General features: G+C 39.5%; 1 protein-coding gene and 1 long non-coding RNA gene across 3 annotated transcripts; both read left to right on the top strand.

Moving 5' to 3' along the window:
• The first annotated feature begins 1,075 nt into the window (after nt 1-1,075).
• LOC115006638 (protein ENL-like) lies at nt 1,076-10,456 on the top strand. Its single transcript, XM_029428957.1, has 4 exons — nt 1,076-1,229; nt 8,191-8,358; nt 8,826-8,908; nt 10,106-10,456. Exons 2-4 carry the CDS (start codon nt 8,262-8,264, stop codon nt 10,241-10,243), a joined length of 318 nt encoding a protein of 105 aa, XP_029284817.1. The 5' UTR covers nt 1,076-1,229; nt 8,191-8,261; the 3' UTR covers nt 10,244-10,456.
• A 6,510-nt stretch (nt 10,457-16,966) lies between these two features.
• Nucleotides 16,967-22,507, top strand: LOC115007235 (uncharacterized). Of its 2 annotated transcripts, none has more exons than XR_003832161.1 (7): nt 16,967-17,196; nt 17,953-18,110; nt 19,636-19,724; nt 19,872-19,963; nt 20,452-20,565; nt 21,353-21,429; nt 21,941-22,507. It is a non-coding gene; the product is annotated as an uncharacterized LOC115007235 (long non-coding RNA). The 2 variants fall into 2 exon arrangements; XR_003832160.1 differs by having other exon boundaries at nt 20,424-20,565.
• The last annotated feature ends 1 nt before the right edge of the window (nt 22,508 follows it).

Genomic DNA, 22,508 nt, shown 5'->3' with positions numbered 1-22,508 from the left:
AAAAACCTGACAAACTTATGAGATTCCCATCAGCAACGTAATAGCAGCAAATGTTAGCATGCTAACGTGCTAAACTAAGATAGTAAAAATGGTTTCCTGGAAACTAACATCAGCATGGTAATATTGTCACTGTGAGCAGGTTAGAACGCTGACATAAGCATTTAGCTCAAAGCTGTGTACAGCTTCAGCTGCTTCTGCAGACTCTCCTGTCTTAGTCATTTTATTCTTTTCCAATGAAATCTTTCTCTTCAGGTCTCGACAAATCCTTCAACATTTGGGTACCACGGCTTTAGATTTTTTCATTCATAGATACAGATATTGTTTGTGCACATTATTATTCCAAAGGTTTGTTGGGGTTTTGTTGAAGGCTTTGAAAGTTAGGTCAAAATTATATTTTTGGTTAATGATGGTTAGGTTGACTTCACATTCTTCTTTTTAGAAGTTGGACTTGTTGATAACAATTTACTATTACTTACAATAAAACTATGGTATATGTGTGAAACTTGCGGGACATTATTTTGTATTTCTCCCTCTCCCTACATATAGAAAAGGAGGAGTGTGGTGGCCCTCTGTCCCATTGCTGAGGCCTAATATCTCACATCAAAGTCTGAGCACCACAGAGACCTGACTGCAATGGGCCCTCACTCCCTGACTTTTTATAAAAGAGATTTCTTGAATCAGAAGACGTACTGTTTTTGTCTCAGCTGAAACATTTTAAATGTTAAACAGGCTGAGTAAGATAAGTGCAACAACCAGTGCTGATAGAGTTATGACAATCACTTATTTGTAATAACTCTACATTATTTTTTTGATATAATATAAAAGGACATGTCAACACAATTCAAAACAGTCATAAAGAATCCAGGTGAATAGAAAATAAAAACAAGTTTAAATTGAATAAGACCGGTATAATACAAGAATAGCCATCAAAAAGAAAACCACCAGAAAATGCTTTAATTGTATTTGCGGCTCAGCGATTGCCCCGCCTCTCGAGTGTTCTGATTGGTTCCTTTTAAGAGTGCTTAAATTTCAGGCTCTCTGATTGGCTGAGAGAGCTTTCTGTTTTGGTTGCCTGCCAGCAGCTGTCTGGAAGGGGAGGGGAGCCGTCTGCCTTCCGCTTCTGGGCTGGATTGACACACAATGAGGAGCAGAGGCTGGGGAGACGCTCCACAAACGCCGCTGTAAATAAATACAACAATCACTGAGGCCAGAGAAACATGGAGAACCAGGTACAGTGGCTTTTGTGTCTCCTTGTGGAATCTGAACTTTTCACGGAGAAAATGCCAGCAGGCTGCGCGCTGGCAGGGCAGGAATGAATCCTCTGTTCTGCTAGCCAGAAGAAAAAAATGCTCCTGCTGCTAATGAACTCGTAGTTGTTTGGCTCTGGAGCTATGCTAGCTGGGCACTCATACATCGGTATTTACCGCTAGCTAGCTTCAGTGTACCACACCATTCAGCACCGCTGCATAGCTGTAGCCACAACCAGGCACACAAAGAGATTTATACCTGGTGTTTATTCTACCCTGCCGTGTTTAAAACGCACATGCACATTGTTCAGCACCAGGCAGAGCAATTTGAGTCGAGGTTTTGTTGTAGCTAAGCTAAGCTAGTCTACCTACCGGGAGAGTGTCGGCCGTTGGCTAAAGGCTAAGGAGCCGCTACAAGGCGCCGGGGAAAAAGATTTGTCCTCTCCAGGTTGGGCTGGAGAGGCGGGGTGGTGTCTCCACTGCCAGCGGCCTGATAACTCACATGCAAGGCTAATAAAGCCAGCAACGGCCATGCAACTTCTGTAATATATCTGCAATATTTGCCAGCAGTTGGTTAATGTCTAAGGCTTACCACATTCTTGATTGTAGACCAAAATGCATGCAGCATGGTGGAAAAGCTGACAAATGATCTGTGTACAGTCATGATGACAACTGTTGAAGTTAGATACTTAACTTCGCCGAGTAAGTTGATGCGAGAATAATGACTGCTGAGAAGAGAATAGATTTATCAAGTACTTTATTAACACAAAGATCTTTGGAGATTACACCACAGAGTATATCTGTTCAAGCCAAGCGCTGATGAGATCTGGGGTACACTTGTTCAGTCTCTGCTATTTAAGCTGCAGTTCAGGGGTGGACATTCAAGGCGAGGCAGGCTGTATCTTTTACTGTGGTTAAAAACTGTGGGTCTCGACGCCTCCAGTCTTCCATGCTGTTAGGCTGTTTACCTCTGATTGTGTATATCTGTCTATATCTCATCTTTCATATGGTTTGTTATTCTTCTGTCTGTGTCTTTATGCATTGTATAATTAAACCTACTCAATTTATAACAGCATGATTATTTCCACACAACACATGCATTGGCTGAACTCAGAATATAAAACATAATGTTAAGGACTAGTTGGTTTGCTTTCTCAAATATAATTCTATTGCATGTATACATTTGCACAGTTAAGATTTATGTCATCCTAAAAGGCTACATCGTTTAATTAGCAGAAAACAGAAAAGTGGGTAAATTACATATCTGCTATCTGAGGGAGATATTGCTTCAAAATGGGTTACTCTGTAAATGCCTGAGGTTATTCAGGACTGTATTTCAGATGGTTAGGCCACACACACACACACACACACACACACACACACACACACACACACACACACGGAAAGTGGCTCGGCTACTTTCTTGGAGCTAGTCCCCATTCAGCTTTGGCCCCTTTGAAGTTTTAACTAGATCTGAGTGTTCATCCAGAGGAAGTCTTCTGCTACAAGACATAATAATAGTGTAGTTGTACTTCTGTGATGAATGTTAACTATGTTACATGTGTAAGATTTGCTTTATTTTTCATTCTAGTTAAATATGTGCACAGTTTATTGGTGCATGTAGCTAAAAGTAATGCAACCTTGCAATAAAACCTACCTTCATGAAGGTTATAAAGTTAATCTGTTTTAGAGAGGCGTTGATTCAACTTTATGGTCATTTTAGAGGTTCAAGTTTGTGGTCCTATTGCTTTGTAATTGAAGGCGTTTCTAATAAACCCTAACTGAGTATTATAACTTTAATGAAGATTAAGATATATTGCAGGGTCATTTTATTATAGTGCATTAGTTCTAGATAGGCCAACTTAACCTGCAGTTGAGTCTGTCAGCTCCAGAGTCAAGCAAGAGAGAGAGTCAAGTTCAGTCTGTACATTTTAATTAATGTATTGAACTTTACAGCATGACACAGCCAAAGTGCTTCATGTGTGTGAAGCAGGGTCATGACTTTGTGTGCAAATACTGACATTGTTGCTATTTTATAGTTATGAGGTTTGCATTTAAGAACTCTGCATTTAGGATGACAGGGTGAGAGGTTATGCAGTGCTCATTCACACACCCTGTTTCCAATACTCACTTGTTTTCCTTGGGTGCTGCAGGGTATTTGTGACTCTCCTGCCTCTTTCTGAGATTGACCATTTTCCAATACAAGTAACTGTTTCATCTCTTTTAGAAGGGAGGTTTGGTGTGATGATGAAGGATTTAGCTGGAACCTGCAGCTTCATCAGAGATCAGCTTCGTCACGATTGTTTGTGTGTGTCCTCGGAGGGAAACCTTCTGACTATATTGTAATCGTTTATTACTTTGACAAGATTAAGATGGTCACGAGGGGTGTTATTACATGTCAGCTGGGAGTTCATTGTTTTCTTGGGAGCCAGAGTGTCTGCCAAAATGTGTATTTCCCCTCAATTGGAGCACTGTGTAGGAGGAGAGAGAGAGAGAGCATGCACCATATCAATGTTAGTGGCTTTGTGTTTTGTTGCTTTTATAGAGGAACGCTGAATAAATGTGTTGTTTTGTTAGATATATCAAATCAAATTTATTTGTATAGCTCAATATCACAAATTATACATTTGTCTCAGTGTGCTTTACAGACTGTACAGGTTACGACACCCTCTGTCCTTAGACCCTCGCATCGCACAAGGAAAAACTTCCTAAAAGAAACCCCACAGTTAAAGGGGGAAAAATGGAAGAAACCTCAGGGAGAGCAACTGAGGAGGGATCCCTCTCCCAGGACGGACAGACGTGCAATAGATGTCGTGTGTACAGGATAAACAACATGGTACAAATACAACATTTGACAGAAATTATGTTGTGTTAAAAAAAAAAAAGAGAAATGGATGAATCCAGGAAAATGTCAAAAAGGCTTCCCGGTGTCCAGCAGGACCAGGGCAGCAGGCGCAGCCACGATTCATGATCCTGACGTAAACTTTATCAGTGGCAACCTGCCACATGAGAGACAGACACTCCGGGGATGATGCCCCGGATGATGAGTTAGTAACATACATTTACATAAATGCATACAGATAGAGAGGGAGAAGAAGAGAGGGAGGGGAGGAGAGAGGAAGAGAGGAAGAGAGCAGGGAGGTGTCCCCCGGCAGTCTAAGCCTATAGCAGCATAACTAGGGGCTGATCCAGAGCAAACCTGAGCCAGCCCTAACTATAAGCTTTATCAAAAAGGAAAGTCTTTAGCCCACTCTTAAATGTGGAGAGTGTGTCTGCCTCCCGAACACAAACTGGAAGCTGGTTCCACTGGAGAGGAGCTTGATGGCTGAAGGCTCTGGCTCCCATTGTACTCTTAGAGACTCTAGGAACTACAAGTAACCCCGCAGTCTGGGAGCGTAATGCTCTAGTTGGTTTATAAGGTACTATGAGATCTTTAAGATATGCTGGAGCCATTAATTGCTTTGTAAATCAGGAGAAGGATTTTGAATTCTATTCTGTATTTTACTGGGAGCCAGTGCAGAGCAGCTAATACAGTAATATGATCCCGTTTCCTTGTTCTTGTCAATACACGTGCCGCTGCATTTTGGATCAACTGAAGAGTCTTAAGCGACTTTTTGGGACAACCTGATAACAATGAGTTGCAGTAATCCAGCCTTGAAGTAACAAATGCATGGACTAGTTTTTCTGCATCATTTTGAGACGGGATGTGTCTTATTTTTGCAATGTTACGTAGATGAAAGAAGGCAGTCCTTGAGATTTGTTTTATGTGGGAGTTAAACGACAGATCTTGATCAAAGATGACGCCAAGATTCCTTACGGTGGTGCTGGAGGCCAAGTTAATGCCATCCAGAGCTTCTATGTCATTAGAAAATGCGTTTCGGAGGCGTTTAGGGCCAAGTATAATAACTTCAGTTTTGTCTGTGTTTAACATCAAAAAGTTGCTAGACATCCAAGTTTCTATGTCCTTAAGGCATGCTTGAAGTTTAGCCAATTGATTGGTTTCATCTGGTTTAATTGATAGATATAATTGGGTATCATCCGCATAACAATGAAAGTTTATAGAGTGGTTCCTTATAATATTGCCCAAAGGAAGCATATATAAGGTGAATAGAATCGGTCCAAGTACAGAACCCTGCGGAACTCCAAGACTGACTTTGGCGGTCATGGAGGATTTATCGTTAACAAGTACAAATTGAGATCGCTCAGATAAATAGGACTTGAACCAGCTTAGTGCGGTTCCTTTTATGCCAACACAATGTTCCAGTCTCTGTAGTAGAATGTCATGATCAACAGTGTCGAAAGCAGCACTGAGGTCTAACAAGACAAGAACAGAGACAAGTCCTTTGTCTGATGCCAATAGAAGGTCATTGGTCACTTTCACCAGTGCCGTCTCTGTGCTATGATGAACTCTAAATCCAGATTGAAAAACCTCAAATAAACTATTATTATGTAAAAAATCACATAACTGTTTTTGCAATTGCTTTCGCAAGGATTTTAGCGAGAAAGGGAAGGTTAGATATCGGCCTATAGTTGGCTAAAACCTCTGGATCAAGACTAGGCTTTTTAAGAAGTGGTTTTATTACAGCTACTTTAAAGGATTGTAGTCCGTAGCCAGATAATAGAGACAGGTTGATCATATTTAATAACGAGGTGTTAATTAAGGGTAAAACTTCTTTAAACAGTTTAGTTGGAATCGGGTCTAAAAGACAGGTTGATGGCTTAGACGATGAGATTGTTGAAGTTAGTTGGTTAAGGTTGATTGGAGTAAAACAGTCTAGATATATTTCAGGAGTTACAGATGTTTTTAAAATTCCGGCAGATGAAGTTAAGTCATTACCAATTGAGGGCAGGAGGAGATTAATTTTGTCTCTAATAATTATAATTTTATCGTTAAAGAAGCTCATGAAGTCGTCACTACTGAGAGATATAGGAACAGAAGGCTCTGTAGAGCTGTGGCTCTCTGTCAGCCTGGCTACAGTGCTGAAAAGAAACCTGGGGTTGTTCTTATTTTCTTCTATTAAGGAAGAGTAATAAGCTGCTCTGGCATTACGGAGAGCCTTCTTATACGTTTTAAGATGATCTAACCAGACTAAACGAGATTCTTCCAATTTAGTGGAACGCCATTTACTTTCAAGATTTCTCGACTTTTGTTTTAGTTTGCGGATTTGTAAATTAAGCCATGGAGCTTTCTTTTTCTGTTTTATGATCTTCTTCTTTAGAGGAGCGACAGAGTCGAGTGTTATTCGCAGTGAGGCTGCAGCGCTATCAACAAGATGATTAATTTGGGAGGGACTAAAGTTAGCATTGGAGTCCTCCATTATATTGATATTGAGTCCTGGTATTGAATCATGTGCTGATGGAATCACTTCCTTAAATTTAGTCACAGCACTTTCAGATAGACATCGAGCGTAGGATATTTTGCCTACTGGCTTGTAGTCCAGTAACAGGACTTCAAAAGTTATTAAAAAATGGTCTGATAAAAGAGGATTATGTGGACACACTGATAAACTTTCAATTTCAACACCATATCCCAGAACAAGGTCCAGAGTGTGGTTTAAACGGTGAGTTGGTTCATGTACATTCTGACTGAACCCCTTGAATCTAATAATGAGATAAATGCATTATTAAGGCTGTCACTATCAACATCCACATGAATATTAAAGTCACCTACAATAATTACTTTATCTGTTTTAAGGACTAAACTTGATAAAAATTCTGAGAATTCAGATAGAAATTCAAAATACGGACCAGGAGGGCGATACACAGTAACAAATAAAACTGGCTTTATTGTTTTCCATGTTGAGTTTGAGAGCGTAAGAACAAGGCTTTCAAAAGAGTTATAGTTTAGTTTAGGCTTAGGATTGATCAAGAGGTTTGAGTCAAATATGGCCGCAACTCCACCTCCTCGGCCAGCCCCCGGTGTTTCATATTTGTGACACCCAGGGAGTGCCAGACTAGCTCATCTCAATCCTGTCCCCTCTAATCCCCCCACTCGGTCCCAGCTCACGAGCTGCTCTGTGCCTGGGCCAAATCCCCACATTCTTCAGTCCTTCCTCTGGACAGAAAGTGCCCCCCCCCTCGTACCCTTCTACACTCCCATCTCCATAGCCTCTGCACTTGCTATGCCAATCACCACCGTCACACCAGCGCAGTGTCATTAGCTTGTCCCATCGCTGTCATTGTTCTTGGCAGAGAGAGGTAGCCCAAAAATGTGCCCCTCTTCTGCTCAAACCTTTTGAGATCTGTTGGCTCGGACAGCTAATCACTGCCATGATTCCACCGGGAGCGTCCCAACACCGGTCCAGCTTTGTGTTTGTCCAGACCAAGAGTTTAGCCTCGCTCTCTTGAGTAGAGAGTCTACACACTCAAACAGAGATTAAGAGGTTTTTGTTCAAGGTGGAATCAGAAAGCAATGAATAATGGTTCCTTGGTTTAATCTCACTACTAGCTTTGCTTTAGTTTATTTCTTAAGAGACCTTTGCAAGATGTCTCAGCCATAGTAGAACTTTGAACTCTGTAGCATAGGGCTGTAACCAACAAGTAGTTTCATCATTGATTAATCTGCATATTATTGTCTCGATTTTTAATTGTTTGGTGTAAAAATATCCGATGCAAGTGACGTGAACATAGAAAAGCAAATGTTCCTTTGTGAGAACAAAGAAGGAATACAGATATTTAATGGAGCAGAAACAATTTAAATTATTTTTAATTTAAGAAAATGAATAATTTATCTGGTTTCAGCTCGGGCATTTTATGCTTTTCTTCATCTTATGTGATAGTTCACTGAATCACTTTAGGTTTTGGACCAATTTTGGGACAAAGTAAGTGATTTAAAGATGTTGCATTGGGCTCAAAGTAATTGTATTCATAGTTTGGTCTTTAAAATATCAGAAAAATTATATTTATTGGAAAGATTATCTGCATTTGTTTGTATCTGTCTCAGTGCACAGTGCAGGTGAAACTGGGGTTGGGCCACAGAGCCCAGCTAAGGAAGAAGGCTTCACCCACGACTGGATGGTGTTTGTCCGAGGGCCAAAGACCGGCGACATCCAGCACTTTGTAGAGAAGGTTGTCTTCCGCCTGCACGAGAGCTTCCCCAAACCCAAGAGAGGTGAGACCGATAACAATATTTCAACATGTTTGTTTTTATGGGTCATTAGTCTTTTTACATTTATGGCTCTTTTATAAATTGATGCACTCACTGTCCATCCTGTAAATATCTAAACATGTCGGCCAAGTTTGAACCCATTGATGATTTATTATTATGTGTAACTGTTTTGTGCTCAAGTGCCCGTAAACATAAATCTTGAACTGGGTGTTGTGGACAAAGATATTCTCATGATAATCATGACACATTTTTATGGTTTCAATCATCACTTTGCTGTTCATCACATTGAGTTCTTGGTAGTTTATTGTTTGCTAAGACTGTTCTCAAATGGTTGGTTTTAATTTTGTGAGAGAGTTAGGAATATTTGTTTCTTGGAATGAATTTAGTTAATATATTTGTTACCTCATTCTATTAATAAGAGTAATGTGAGTAATCTAATTACTGCCATTGATATGTCCGTCTGTCTGCAGTATGCAAGGAGCCTCCGTACAAAGTAGAGGAGTCGGGCTACGCAGGCTTCCTCATGCCTATTGAGGTTTACTTCAAGAACAAGGTGAGATAGACTGGACACTGACAGTAATCTGTGTGGTTACTGTATTTATGGAGAAAATAATTAAAGTGCAGGTGTAAGAAATAAACATTCAATATGGTTTGAGTTTTGTAAGTTGATTTTAACATATTTTTAATGTTATATTATGGAATCAATATAGTACTTTCAAACTGCACTGGAATATTTACAGACTGAAGGATGCCGAGCATAGACTGCCTTTACATGCAAACTCAAATCTGGGTTACTGGGAGCAAAGCATGAGAAATCTAGCCGTGTGTTAACCGGGTTAATCTCTTAACTTGATAACAGAAACCGGTTGTTCCTTTTTACATGTTTCAGAAATCAGGTTATTCTCCAAAATCAAGAATAATCCGATTATTTTAAGTGCATGTAGATTGATTAAGTGCAGCGCAGTGATGGTTTTAAAACCCTTGTTGGACCATTTTGTTGGTGAATGGTTTTACGTTTGACAGCCGCACTAACACAGTCTCCTGTAGGAGTAATTATATATGAACTCGGCCAATCAAAAAGCACAATTGTGTTAGTTAAACTTTTATGAGAGGGACATTTGTGTCTTTAAGTGAGAGAAATAAAACAAGCACACACTATTATACCTGCAGCTTTAAGTCTCCATCAGCCATTAAAATGAACGATGAAAGAACGGGAGACCCACTTTACTCTCATTATAAGATAAGGACGATGCTTAAGAGGTATGTGGGCATTAGTGAGCTTGTCTCCTGCAGCTCTTTATAATATTAAACCTCTGGACTGCAACCAAGAATGTTACATCCTCCTCTTATGTGCAATTAACTTTTACACATTGGACAAATCTGTCAAGAAGATCAAGAAAATACTTGAAAGGCCAGAGGAGTGTAAATATCAGCATTAATCCATCTGCATTTACAAGAAGACATCTGTTTATAAAATCTCAAGCGTGTCTTAATGCCTTTTTCTCAGCTTTAATTGTCGACTTCTCGCTCGCTTCTCTCAGGAATGTTAGTTCATTCGTTATCAGTGTTCCGGCTACGTCTGTCTGTTTCATTGAATACCTGGGTGATGGTTAATTCATTAAGCGTTTATCTTTTGGTGTGAAATGTGTCGGTGTAATGCAGAAAGACAAACACAACATTAGTTTGTGTCACACATGCTGTTGGAGTGGGTTTAAAACAGGTTTTTCTTTATTCATTTGTCTTCCTTCAGGAGGAGCCAAAAAAGGTGTGTTTCAACTACGACCTATTCCTCAACTTAGAAGGCAACCCACCAGTCAACCACCTGCGCTGTGAGAAGCTCACCTTCAACAACCCCACCAAAGAATTCAGAAGAAAGCTGGAGGTGTGAGGCTGACACACTGATTCACTGGACTCATGTGTATATATATATATAGATTTTTTCACTTCAATAAAAGACGAGAAATATATTTTCACCTCAAGGACTTTGCTTTCTTTGCTTATTATTTTTAAATTTGTGGTTAATTTTGTAAAATAATGTAATTCCTTCACTTTCAATCAATGTCTGCTTTTGTATGGAAAAATAAAGACTTTTAACTCTGAATTAATTGTTGTTTTTTAAAAACCTTTTTTATTGAAATGTTCATATGGTAAAATCATGTGCTCATTTTTTACAAATAGAATCGAAGGCATGAAACCCTCTTTTTAATGGTCACACATGCAGAGCACACAGCACACACAGTGAAAGTTGTTCTCTGCTTTTAACCCATCCCAGTACCAGGAGTCTACTACTAGGAGCAGTGGGCAGCTAATGTACAGCGCCCGGTGCCTTGCTCAAGGGCACCACGGCAGGGCAGGAGGTGAACTGGGACCTCTCCAAATAGCAGTCACACTCCATTTTTTAGGTCGGGTCGGTGACTTGAACCAGCAACCCTACGGCTAAAGACTGCATAGAGAGAGGAGATATAGCAAAAATTATTAAAAACATAATTGTAATAAACTTAAGATAGGGGGAAAGTGCAGTTTGTATTTAATGCAAACACAAATAACACATTGTTACACAAATTTACAAAACCACTGTAAAGATGCAGGAAATAGGTTTTCCGTTGTTATAGAGCTTGAATGTAGCACTTCAATAATATAAATATAAATACAAATATCAATACTTCTACCTCGAATGCATTTGTAACACAAGTATGCAGCTTTAAACACACACACGCACACACACCACCCTTGCTTTTTTGCTCACTCATGCTTTTATTTTGAAATTTGCATCGCTGGTGTTGGTTTAATGCAGCGGAGGCAGATGAACCGGTTGAACCTCCTTTTCAGAGAAGACCTGAGTCCAGCAGCTACTACCTGTAACACCTATTGCTGTAACAGTTCGTTCCATTCTTTTTGTCTTTTTCTGATACTTAAATAATGCATTTCTGACATGTAAACTATATAATGTAGAATAATAATGGTCACAGACTCTGCCATATTTACAAAGTTTATAATGTTCAGTTTTTGGTGGCATTGTTTAATATTAGGGTCATAGTTAAATGTGGTGGTGTACTAGACTACATTATATTTAAAAGGGTTTCAAATTTTTGTTCTCACTATAAGGGGAGCAGAATATTATAAACTCTACTGTAGCTCTGTGTTTACTGTACATATAAACAGTTGTTTAATGTCTTCAGTTTCATAGATGATTATAATACAATAATGCATTATTCTGAAATAGGCCCTTCTGCATAATGAGTATTTATATTCTTTGTATTTAATCTGTGTCTGACAAGTCAAATGGTCCCTTTATCACTTGTTATTTTAGTTAGTTTTTTTCATTTTTTTTCTTAGCATACACTAGATTAAAACACAATATCAGAAGGTTTAGCTGTTTCTTCCCCCCCCCCCCCCCTATCCATAAACCACTGGGTGAAAAGGTGGACCCAAATGTAGAATGCCAGAGGTTTAACAAAAGGAGAGCTTTAATTAACAAAGCTAATCAAATACAAAACAAGTAACAAGTAAAACTAACAAACAAACCAGGGAAGACACGAGGTAGCACAAGTAGCTCAAGAGAACATGAGTGTAACAAGAATGACGAACCGGCTGGCAAAATGGGGAGTCCTGGAGCCATTAGGGCAAAAGATTCTTCAGCCAGGGCTTCTTAGCCACTTTCCCCTGAGCCAAACCTAGTGCAGCATGTTGAATGCTCCAACAGGGAGCTTCCTTCCACACCCCAAAAAGAAAGACTAAAGTGTCTACCAGATAAAAAAAGCTCATCGTCCATGACGTCTGCTGGGTCCATAGCTGGTCGGTAGTGATGGCAGTGCGATACTGAAGCTTCAATACGTGCTTCAAACCCTGAACTACAATTCCATAGAACCACTGCTTCGAAGCTTGCTTCAAATCACGTGACATATGACGTCCGAAGCTGTAACTGCTTAATTGCCTGAATGAATCACCGGACTGGTTCGCGGTCCAATCAGGTGATTCACTGGCACTGCCTCGTTTCAATCCTGACAGGTTGAGACCGTTTTGAATTTGAGCGCCTCAACACTTTATAACCGCCCATTTGTGGGTTGTAGTATGCGTTGTTGCTATTGAGTTGTTGGTATTGCGTTAATATTGGATCATTATGGAGCCAGCCAAATAGCGAAACAATTGTTATGCACGCCAGCATCATCTGTTCCTTGTGCGAAAGTAAAGAAACCAAATCTAAATCTGTTGAAAGAATAATGTACATCCCGCATAGTAACACCCAGCCCCAGTGGCGCAGCTCGTAGAGCAGGTGACACTCAAGCAAAGGTTTGCCACAGTGGCCAGGGGTTTGAATCAGACAAATGGCCGTTTGCTGCATGTCATTTCCCTTATCTCTATCCTATCTTAAACTTTTTAAGGCACTCTCTTCTCAATAACACATACACAATCATCAATCTTTATTTTTAAATAAAACATGATATTCAGACTTAGATGTGTGCATCAAAGAATTTTCAAGGTAAACTTTAAACTTTAAATCCACTGCAGCCTTGCACTTCGCCAGTAGAGGTCACTGTACCTGAAGCTTCGAGTAATGAACCCATTTCCAAAACAATTGGCTGAAGTGGTTCATTGCTTCACAAAAGCTTAATTTGCCCATCGCTACAGAACGCCAGATGAGGTTTAACAAAAGGAGAGCTTTATTTAACAAAGCTAATCAAATAAACAAAGTAACAAGTAAAACTGAAAACACAAACCAAGGAAGACAGAAGGTAGCACGAGGGAAGCACGAGGTAGCACGAGGGAAGCACGAGGTAGCACGAGGGAAGACACGAGGTAGCACGAGGGAAGACGCGAGGTAGCACAAGGGAAGCACAAGAGAACGTGAGTCTAACAAGAATGACGAACCGACAAAGAACACTGGGACAGACAGGGATATATACACACAGACACTAAACGAGGGAGGGAAAAACACAAGGACAGGAAGTAAAACAAGACATGACACAAGGGGAGTGATCTTTACAAAATAAAACAGGAAACACAAAGCCAGAGTCGTGACACACTTATAAAAAAACTGACAGCAGTCCTCCTGAGATAGAGGGGGGAACAACTGTCACTAAAGTGTTGTATGGTAGCCTCTGACTGTGTGTCAATGGGCGAATGCTGACATGTGTTGTAAAGCACTTTGAGTGGTTGCAAAGATTGGAAACGTGCTATATAAATGCAGTCCAAATGCAGTTTAAAGTTAGGAAAACTGCATAAGCCGTGCTTTCAGACAGGAAGGAGTCATTCATTCCCAGAATACATTTATAGTGTTGCACTCTGTTGCAGACATGAAATATTTATGTCAATAACAAAAAGAGAGCGATTAGTTTAAAGCCTGGCTCTTCTCTCAGCTGGCCATCTCAATTTCAACACACTGTAAATATACGGTACAATAGGCCAACGATTTAAGATTAAATGTATAAATTATACAGTATATAAAAAATGTGTTTTGTTGTCTGATGCCTGTTGCCAGAGTCCCATTGTTATAAGCCCTCCATGGTTTACATCGATAATGATTGTCAACACAGAGCTAATGCAAATGTATATCTTTATTTGAGAAACACAAAAATAATAATTTATCATCTATCAAAGTCAAAATATAGTATATTTAAATATAAACGTTATTGATATGGTCCAATTGATGACTAAATTCTAATACAGAAGCAAATGCAGAACATTAGGTAATATTACTCTCATTTATATTTCTTAGTTTTTCTTTTTAAAACGTTTTGATGGAAATACTTAAAAAAAGAAAGAAATACTGCTGGAAACAATGCTGGAGGACAGATGGTGTTTAGAGTTGACTGATGTTGAACTTCTGTGTGTATAATGTTTTCATTTACAGACATTTATTTTAGATTTTAAGATGATGACTGTGAAACATTCAGAGTTTGCAACATTAATGGTTGGATAAAATGTCTATAGGCACCCTAATTAACTGAGAACATTTGAGACGTTTTATGTAATTCTGAAGAGTTTGTCTTTGACAGTAAGGCATTTTTGTATTTATAAATCAATTGCTGTTATTTGTTTTCAGATATGAATGCACATTTGATTCTGTACATGTTGAAATGTTGTTTACATTACGTTTTTTACAACATGTGGTGGTATTGTACGGCGGCGGCCCAGAGGATAGACAGTTTGAGCTCCATAACTTGAACTGAATTTTGTCACATTTTTTACGAATACCAGATAAGTATAAATTAATTAAAGTGCTGTAGTTTCTGACATTATTTTAAACATTTCAGTAACTGGTAACAGCAGCAATAGTTCAGTAACTCATATCTGTCTTTATCTTCATTCTGGATTTCTGAAATATTCCTCTTAAAGTGCATTTGTATGACTGACCACAACAATCACATGCAAATCTATTTCTTTGGTAAGACCGATTCATCACTGAACTGCCCTTTTGTTAAAAAAGCTCTTGATTTTGGTGATGTTTTGAGAATATTCAGGTGCATTGTGCCTCCATTCACATGATCCTTCCTGAAGGATTCAATAGATGCAACAATAGAAAATGCACATAGGCATTCTCTGGACTTCAATGTTCAATAGTGACCTTCTGTGGGTGATGAAATAAAAGCAACCAGTGCTTTTTAGAAAAATAATCTTTGAATACTAACTGGTGACAGCCGGATGATGTAATAAGAGAATTGAAACAAATACAACAAAATTTCAAATAGCAAGATCTCAGAATCAATTATCTGTAACTTTTCAGTCTGGATATATCAAAGTAAGAAAACTGCTGGCATGCATGTGTAGTCTTCACTTTCACATCTACTAGATGGCACAAGAGTTTAACCTCCAGACAATAATAATAAGTTAATGATGGTTAGGTTGACTTCACATTCTTCTTTTTAGAAGTTGGACTTGTTGACAACCATTTACTATTAATTACAATAAAACTATGGTATATGTGTGAAACCTGTGGGACATGGCTTTATTTTGTATTTCTCCCTCTCCCTACATATAGAAAAGGAGGATTTAAAGGTTGATGTCTCAATACCAGCAGTGGGACACCCTCTTGTCTGACAGCCAGGTGGGACTTCTTTTACTCAGATTTGACTGAGAGGCAGACTGGATCAGTTTGAGCGGCAGGGGAAGAAGGCAGGCACCGAGCCAGTGAGAGTGTGGTGGCCCATAGCTGAAGCCCAAACTGTGGTGCACATCAAAGTCTGAGCACCACAGAGACCTGACTGCAATGGGCCCTCACTCCCTGACTCTTTTTGAAAGAAATGTCTTCAATCAGAAGACGTACTGCTTTCTTCTCAGATGAAACATTTGAAATGGTCCTTTAAGCTTCGGCAGTGGCTTAGTCAGTAAGGGCTTGGACTGTGAGCCGTAGGGTTGCTGGTTCAAGTCACTGACCAGACCTAAAAAATGGAGTGTGACTACTACTTGGAGAGGTCCCAGTTCACCTCCTGCCCAGCTGTGGTGCCCTTGAGCAAGGCACTGGACATCCCCCTTTCCCCCCCTCACTCCCATTGCTGTCCTATGAGCTGCCCACTGCTCCTAGTACTGGACTCCTGGTACTAGGATGGGTTAAAAGCTGAGAACAAATTTCACTGTGTGTGCTGTGTGCTCTGCATGTGTGACCATTAAAAAGAGGGTTTCATCCCTCCAAATCTTAAAAGGGCCTTTATGGACAATGTTTAAAATCAATGCGCAGGTGTGCTTTATGGCAATAATGGATGTTTATATGATTAATGCTCCAGCGCGATTACGATATATGGATTGATATTGTGTATGAGAATACATATTTTAGGATGTAGCCTGCTGCTGTCTGTAGTTATGTATTTATTTCCTGTCTGTTTAGTGCTGTTCTGACACTGTTTATGTTTTAATTGCGACCTGCCAAGGGACTACGGATTAAATACATGAAATGGTAACATTTACATTGTACATGGTCCCTTACAAATAAAACAGAATAACATTAAAATAAATAAAGGATTTTATCCATATTGCCCCCCCCCCCCTATTATTAATATAATATGTTTCTAATGCAGACGTTCACGTAGGCTATTGTTGATTGTTATTGTAAAAACAGTCAACCATTTTTATGCTTTTAACTAAGTATATTTATATTCTAAACTTTGCTGTACTAGTATGTTATGGTTTGTAAGCAGAAGAATGATATGGAGAGACTCAGACATATTATCCAGAAGAAGAAAAACCCTGTTGAACTTCAACATACAGTGTACATATGAATGTGGGACGTATAGTTTTATTATTTAATTTACCTCATTGATAAAAGTAGTTAAATATTGATGAGGACCCTTTGATGGATGAATTGATATTGAGGTATGATTATTTTTTCACCTGTTGTTTTCAAAGTCACGAACCAACTTTAAACCACAAAGTAAGTATTACAGCGTTTTCATGACTGAGATTGGGATGAAACCTCCATTAATCAATTAGCATCATGTATCTTGTCAGTTAAAACAGAAGCCGTTGGTACAAGTTCTTCATCAAGCGTCTGAGACTGCCCCGCCTTCTGAGTGTTCTGATTGGCTCCTTTCAAGAGTGCTTACATTCCCTTCTCCCTTATTGGCTGAGAGAGGGAGCGCGCTCACTCGGTTAAAGAAATTGGAAATGTCAATGTTGACAACCTGAGATTGTAAATCATGATCTTGGCAGCTTTTGTGGCAAATCAGTAGCAGCTGAGGCTGCCTCCGGAAAAATGCCACTGCTACCTGCCGCTGCCACTTTATGACATTATGAGCCAGCCCTAACTGACCGGGGGGGGCCAGCGGAGCCGTCTGCCTTCCGAGCTGGATTGAGGTGAAGAGGCTGGCAACACAAACGCACTGAGGCCAGAGAAACATGGGCCACCAGGTCAGTGGCTTCGTGTCTACTTATTGAAGCTGAACCTTTAACGGAGGAAAGTGTCAAAACTAACTTCAACGCCAGTTGTTTGGCTCTGGAGCTAACGTTATGCTAGCAGGCCGCTTATTACTAAAATTAGCGTAAATTACACCATTATTTAGCAACTGTTAGTTAGTTAGTTAGTGTTAACAGTCTACCTAACTAACGCTAGCTGTCAGTCACAATTTCTAATTCGTGTTACATCAATACCATAGACTATCAATAATTTAAAGTTACACTGTTACTTTAACGTTATAATAATTACTCAATCTTGAGTCAGGATTATGTTCGTCTAAAACTGTTAGATGAAGTTCAGACAGTTACTCAGTACAAATGCAATGAGATCTTTGCAACTTTTTATGAATAGTCATGATGCTTCTCATAATACCCAGACACTCCTACACACACCATGTTCCTAATAGTCAATGGTGATGTTGGCTATAATTCATATAGGCTATAGGACTCCCCTCTGGCTTCCTTGCTCTGACTTCTTTCTAATCTATTAGATATTTAGATATGGGTGGGTGTGATGAAGGATTTAGCTGGAACCTGCCGTCTGGCTCTTAATCAAAACAAAACCACTGTTATGATTTGACTCAAGGTCCGCTTATACACTTCTCCCTGGGCTTTAAACTGCATAGCAAGGTCTGAATCATTTGGTGTTGGATATGATTGGCCTCCTTGTTCTTTCAGTATTTTACTCTCTTGTTTTTTCACCCCTTTCAGTGTAAAGCTTCAGGGAGAGCTGAGGGAGAAAGAAACATCAGAAGCCTTCACCCATGTCAGGACTATTTTTGTCCGTGGGCTACAGACTGTGAACATCTAGAGCTTGGTAGAGGAAGTTGTCGTCCACGTGCATGAGAGCTACCCCAAACCCAAGAGAGGTATGACGGAGTGATATTTTTTGAACATGCACACATCTACACATCCTTTTACCTTACATACAGTATATATGTATGGCAAGGTTATTTCTATAAAACCTTTCATACACAAAGGCAGTTTGAATTACTGCATAATTATACATCAAAGGAATACTTCAGCCCCAAATATATTAATTTGTATATCAAACCCCTTGTTAGTACCTTGAGTTCTTTAAATTATTCTCGCATGCCTCCATGCGGAACGAAAAATCCCAAAACTTTAAATTTAAGTAAAACTATATCAAAACATCCATTTACAAACTCTCCCACAACTACTGCAGTATAATCAAAGTCTCATTTATCCAGTCGTATGCTCACTACTTCCCAAACATGCATTTTTGTAAAAACCTTACTATTTAAAATACTTCCTCATAAACAGTCTTGCACTACGCATCCGTGCAAGTACCGTTTATGCAGAACTGAGACCTGGATTAAACTGCACGAGTTGTGTGAGAGTTTTTAAACGGATGTTTTCAAACCGTTTTGCTTTTGTTGGAACCTAAAGAAGGAACTACGCTTGCCGAAGTAACCCTAAGTCACATTGTATGTCCCTCAGGTCACATGCAATGTATTCTACAGATAGACAGTCGGTCGAAGACAGAGTGCAGCCGATCTCCTACGACCTTGGTCTCTTGGGAGACGGAGGGTTGTTATCAGTTGCACCGACCAGTCATCCCAGCAGACAGGGAATTTAACTCTAAAAGAGACAGGCCATGGCCATCTGCTTCTAGATTCTAGATAGGATCGGGTCGCAGGGGCAGCAGCTCCAGTAAAGAACCCCAATCTTCCCTTCTCCGGGCCACATCCTCCAGCTCCGACTGGGGGATCCCGAGGCGTTCCCAGGCCAGTGAGGAGATGTAATCTCTCCACCGAGTCCTGGGTCTTCCCCGGGGTCTCCTCCCAGCTGGACGTGCCTGGAACACCTCCCTAGGGAGGCGCCCAGGTGGCATCCTTACTAGATGCCCGAACCACCTCAACTGGCTCCTTTCAACGTAAAGGAGCAGCGGCTCTACTCCGAGTCTCTCACGGATGGCTGAGCTTCTCACCCTATCTCTAAGGGAGACACCAGCCACCCGTCTGAGAAAACCCATTTCGGCCGCTTGTACCCGTGATCTCGTTCTTTCGGTCATGACCCAGCCTTCATGGCCATAGGTGAGGGTAGGAACGAAGATCGACCGGTATATTGAGAGCTTTGCCTTCTGGCTCAGCTCTTTAAAGTGACTGTAATACCGCCCCCGCTGCTCCGATTCTCCTGGTCAATCTCTCGCTCCATTGTCCCCTCACTCGCGAACAAGACCCTACCCGGAGTAGGCAATCCACATTCACATGAATTTAACGTGACCCGGGGAATACTGTGTCATACCCATAGCCTGAAGAAGGAAAATTCCTTCACAGTTTTTTTGTCTTGTAGGGTGATGAACACAAATTACTTTGTGTAACGCAAAAAGGTTATCTTTTATAAAATACTCCTTCCATTGTTTTCTTCCAGGAGCAGCAGAAAAAGGTGTGTTTCGAGTACAACCTATTCCATAACCCAGAGGGTGACACCTGTGCTATGAGATGCTCACTGTAACGAAGGTGATCCCAGTAGCCGTCTGGTCTTAGTCTCCGTTACGTTTGTGTAGCTCACAACCATATACTTGTTGTTCATATTATGCACAGACGCATGTATTAATTTGTTTAAGGAAGACACTTACCTGTTTTCTCCTGTCTCCAACTCCCAAGGTCCGCGGCTAAAAGAGTCCCTGTGGAAACAACACGTTTCTATTGTTCTGGGAGGGTTCCACAGCGCCGGATGAAGTGGGGGGTTGGTAAATGTATGCATAGTAAATTTTGTAGCAACATAGTTCTTTTTACATAATAATTATCGTTTATATTAGTGAATTTATATATATACATATATATATATATATATATATATATATATATATATATATATATATATATATATATGTGTGTGTGTATATATATATATATATATATATATATATATATATATATATATATATATATATATATATATATATATATATATATATATATATATATATATATATATATATATATATATATATATATATATATATATACATATACATATATATATATATGTATATACATATATATGTATATATATATATATCTATATCTCTATATATATATATCTATATCTCTATCTATCTTGATCTTGATCTTGTAAATAAATGCCCACGTTTGTGGTTTGCTTGTTCTCCTGCCTCTGCCTCCTTGCTTATGGTCTGGGCCGCTCATGGTCAGCCTAACACTCACCTTTTAACAACCCCAGCAAAGAATTGAGGGGAAAGCTGATCGAAGCTGGAAGGATGAGGCTGACTGACACACTGTCTGGACTGGACTGCTGGCTGAATGACTGACTATAGTCAAGAGTAGCAGTGACCATGTAATGTACTTTTAAAATGTAGTCCGATACAATTACTAATTACTTTTTTAAAATATAGTCTGTAACCTAATCCAAGTACCACAATATAAAACGTAACTTGATTACGTTCCTTTACTTTTGGATTACTTCAATACCCAATATGCAAATAAAAGCAAGAGAAAAAAATACTTATACTTTTATTTAAACGTAAGTAGCCTACTGATGTTAATGTTTTTTCAGGCTGCGGTGTTATGTTAAGAAGTTTGGCATCGTTGGAGTAGAAGAATTATTCTTCCTCTATTGTTGTTATTACCTGCCGTAAGCAAGAAGAAAACGCGTAGGCAGATTTTAGCGTGGGAATATATTCTATATATTCTGAGAACAAAAATACATTTGCTTTAGGTGAAAATATGTCCCAGCGTTCGCCTGTGTCTCTCATATTTTTATGCATTTAAATATACGGTTACTCTATTAAGTATAATATTCACCCTTCCCATCCATGTTCACAGCTGGAAGGCAGAACTTGCTCCTAACTGTGATGTAACAGGTCCGTCCCCCCCTGTTAAAAATTAACAAATCGCTTGCTGTGTGTTCATATTATAGTATATCATTCTTTATTCTAAAATTGTTATATTGCTAATAAACCCTATTTTTACTAATGTATCGTTAATCTGATTATGGCTCTTTTTTTTCTGTAACTAACAGAATACAGTTACCTTTTTTCTAGTATCTTAATTACATACAAAATACAGTGGCTTTAATAATAAAAACAGAAAACCCATAACTGTTGTCTCTGCATTTTCCCCAGATGGGGCTGAGGCTGCGACAAGGTCCAGTCCAGACTCCCTGATCCCCCCCTAACAAAGAAGATCAAGACTTTTTCAGGTGTCAACACAACCCTTGTTAAATTCCCTGCATGCAGAAAATATGACCAAAAGTCATCTCAGTAGTACTTTAAACCTGCTAATTTTTAACCTGAAAATGTGTCACAACTTTATGGATCATTCCAATCAATTTCATTGATGTTTAAAAAAAAAAAAAGGTATTGCATACTTGGCAATGTGTTTGTTGAAATCAATAATCCGTTCTCAGAGCTGATTGACACAGGCATTTAAAACAATCTATCTTAACTCCCACACTACAACCCACGCTGTGCACGGCCTGTGTTGTTTCTTTGTCTATACTTTATTTTGCCCCAGTTTGTCAGTTCAGATTGGCAGCTTATAGCAGAAGCAGTGTGTAAATATTGTATAATAGGTCATAGTAGTGTAGTATATCTGTTAAAATTCTGAAGTGGTATTGGTTGGACTGCCTCTTTCTTTTCTTTAGGAAGATTAAGTGTGCTGGACAAGATTATGACGGTGCTGTTGTGCATCCAAATGTTTTCTCTCTTCAGGAGCTCGGCAAAGAAGGAAGTGATGGCAGCAGCCGGCCAAGAGATGTTGCTTTTGTTTACAAAGAGCACATGCAGGCTGAGCCGCAGCATTTCATAATGATAATATGCAAATACAGTGCATTGTCTACACGAGACTGTTCAACAGTGACCTCCTGTCTGCTGTTGCCAGTCCACGTGTCCTGGAAGATTTCAATGTCTCGGATAAATGTCCGGTCCAATATTTTCTGTGTTTATTGAGCCTAAAAACAATTAATAAGCAGGCTATATAAAGGATGATGCCGAGCTACGGCTGCCCACTGCTCCCCATGTGCCCAAAGAGAGCATTGTATCTTGCGATCCGTTAGGCGGTCAAGTTCCATCATCCATCATTTTTTGCAGATATCCAACATGTTTAACTCACTTAAATTGTTGAGCTACAGATGTGTATTCTGACTGTTTGACTGTAGCCTGTCCTGTTCTGACATAAACCAGTCATGTCTGCAGATATGTAAAGCTGTGATTCTCCCAAAAGTGAATTTGTATATATGTATTTATAATCTATATATTTTATATAAATCTAAATCACAAC

Source organism: Cottoperca gobio, chromosome 4 (assembly GCF_900634415.1).
Source record: "Cottoperca gobio chromosome 4, fCotGob3.1, whole genome shotgun sequence".
Classification (NCBI taxonomy): domain Eukaryota; kingdom Metazoa; phylum Chordata; class Actinopteri; order Perciformes; family Bovichtidae; genus Cottoperca; species Cottoperca gobio.
The sequence above is the reverse complement of the archived record's forward strand: the minus strand, read 5'-3'. Positions and strand labels throughout refer to the sequence as shown.

Coding starts and splice junctions, on each gene's coding strand:
- LOC115006638 (XM_029428957.1), top strand. CDS start 8,262: ATGGTGTTTGTCCGAGGGCCAAAGACCGGCGACATCCAGCACTTTGTA. Junction 8,359..8,825: donor CTTCCCCAAACCCAAGAGAG/GTGAGACCGATA, acceptor GTCTGTCTGCAG/TATGCAAGGAGCCTCCGTAC. Junction 8,909..10,105: donor AGGTTTACTTCAAGAACAAG/GTGAGATAGACT, acceptor GTCTTCCTTCAG/GAGGAGCCAAAAAAGGTGTG.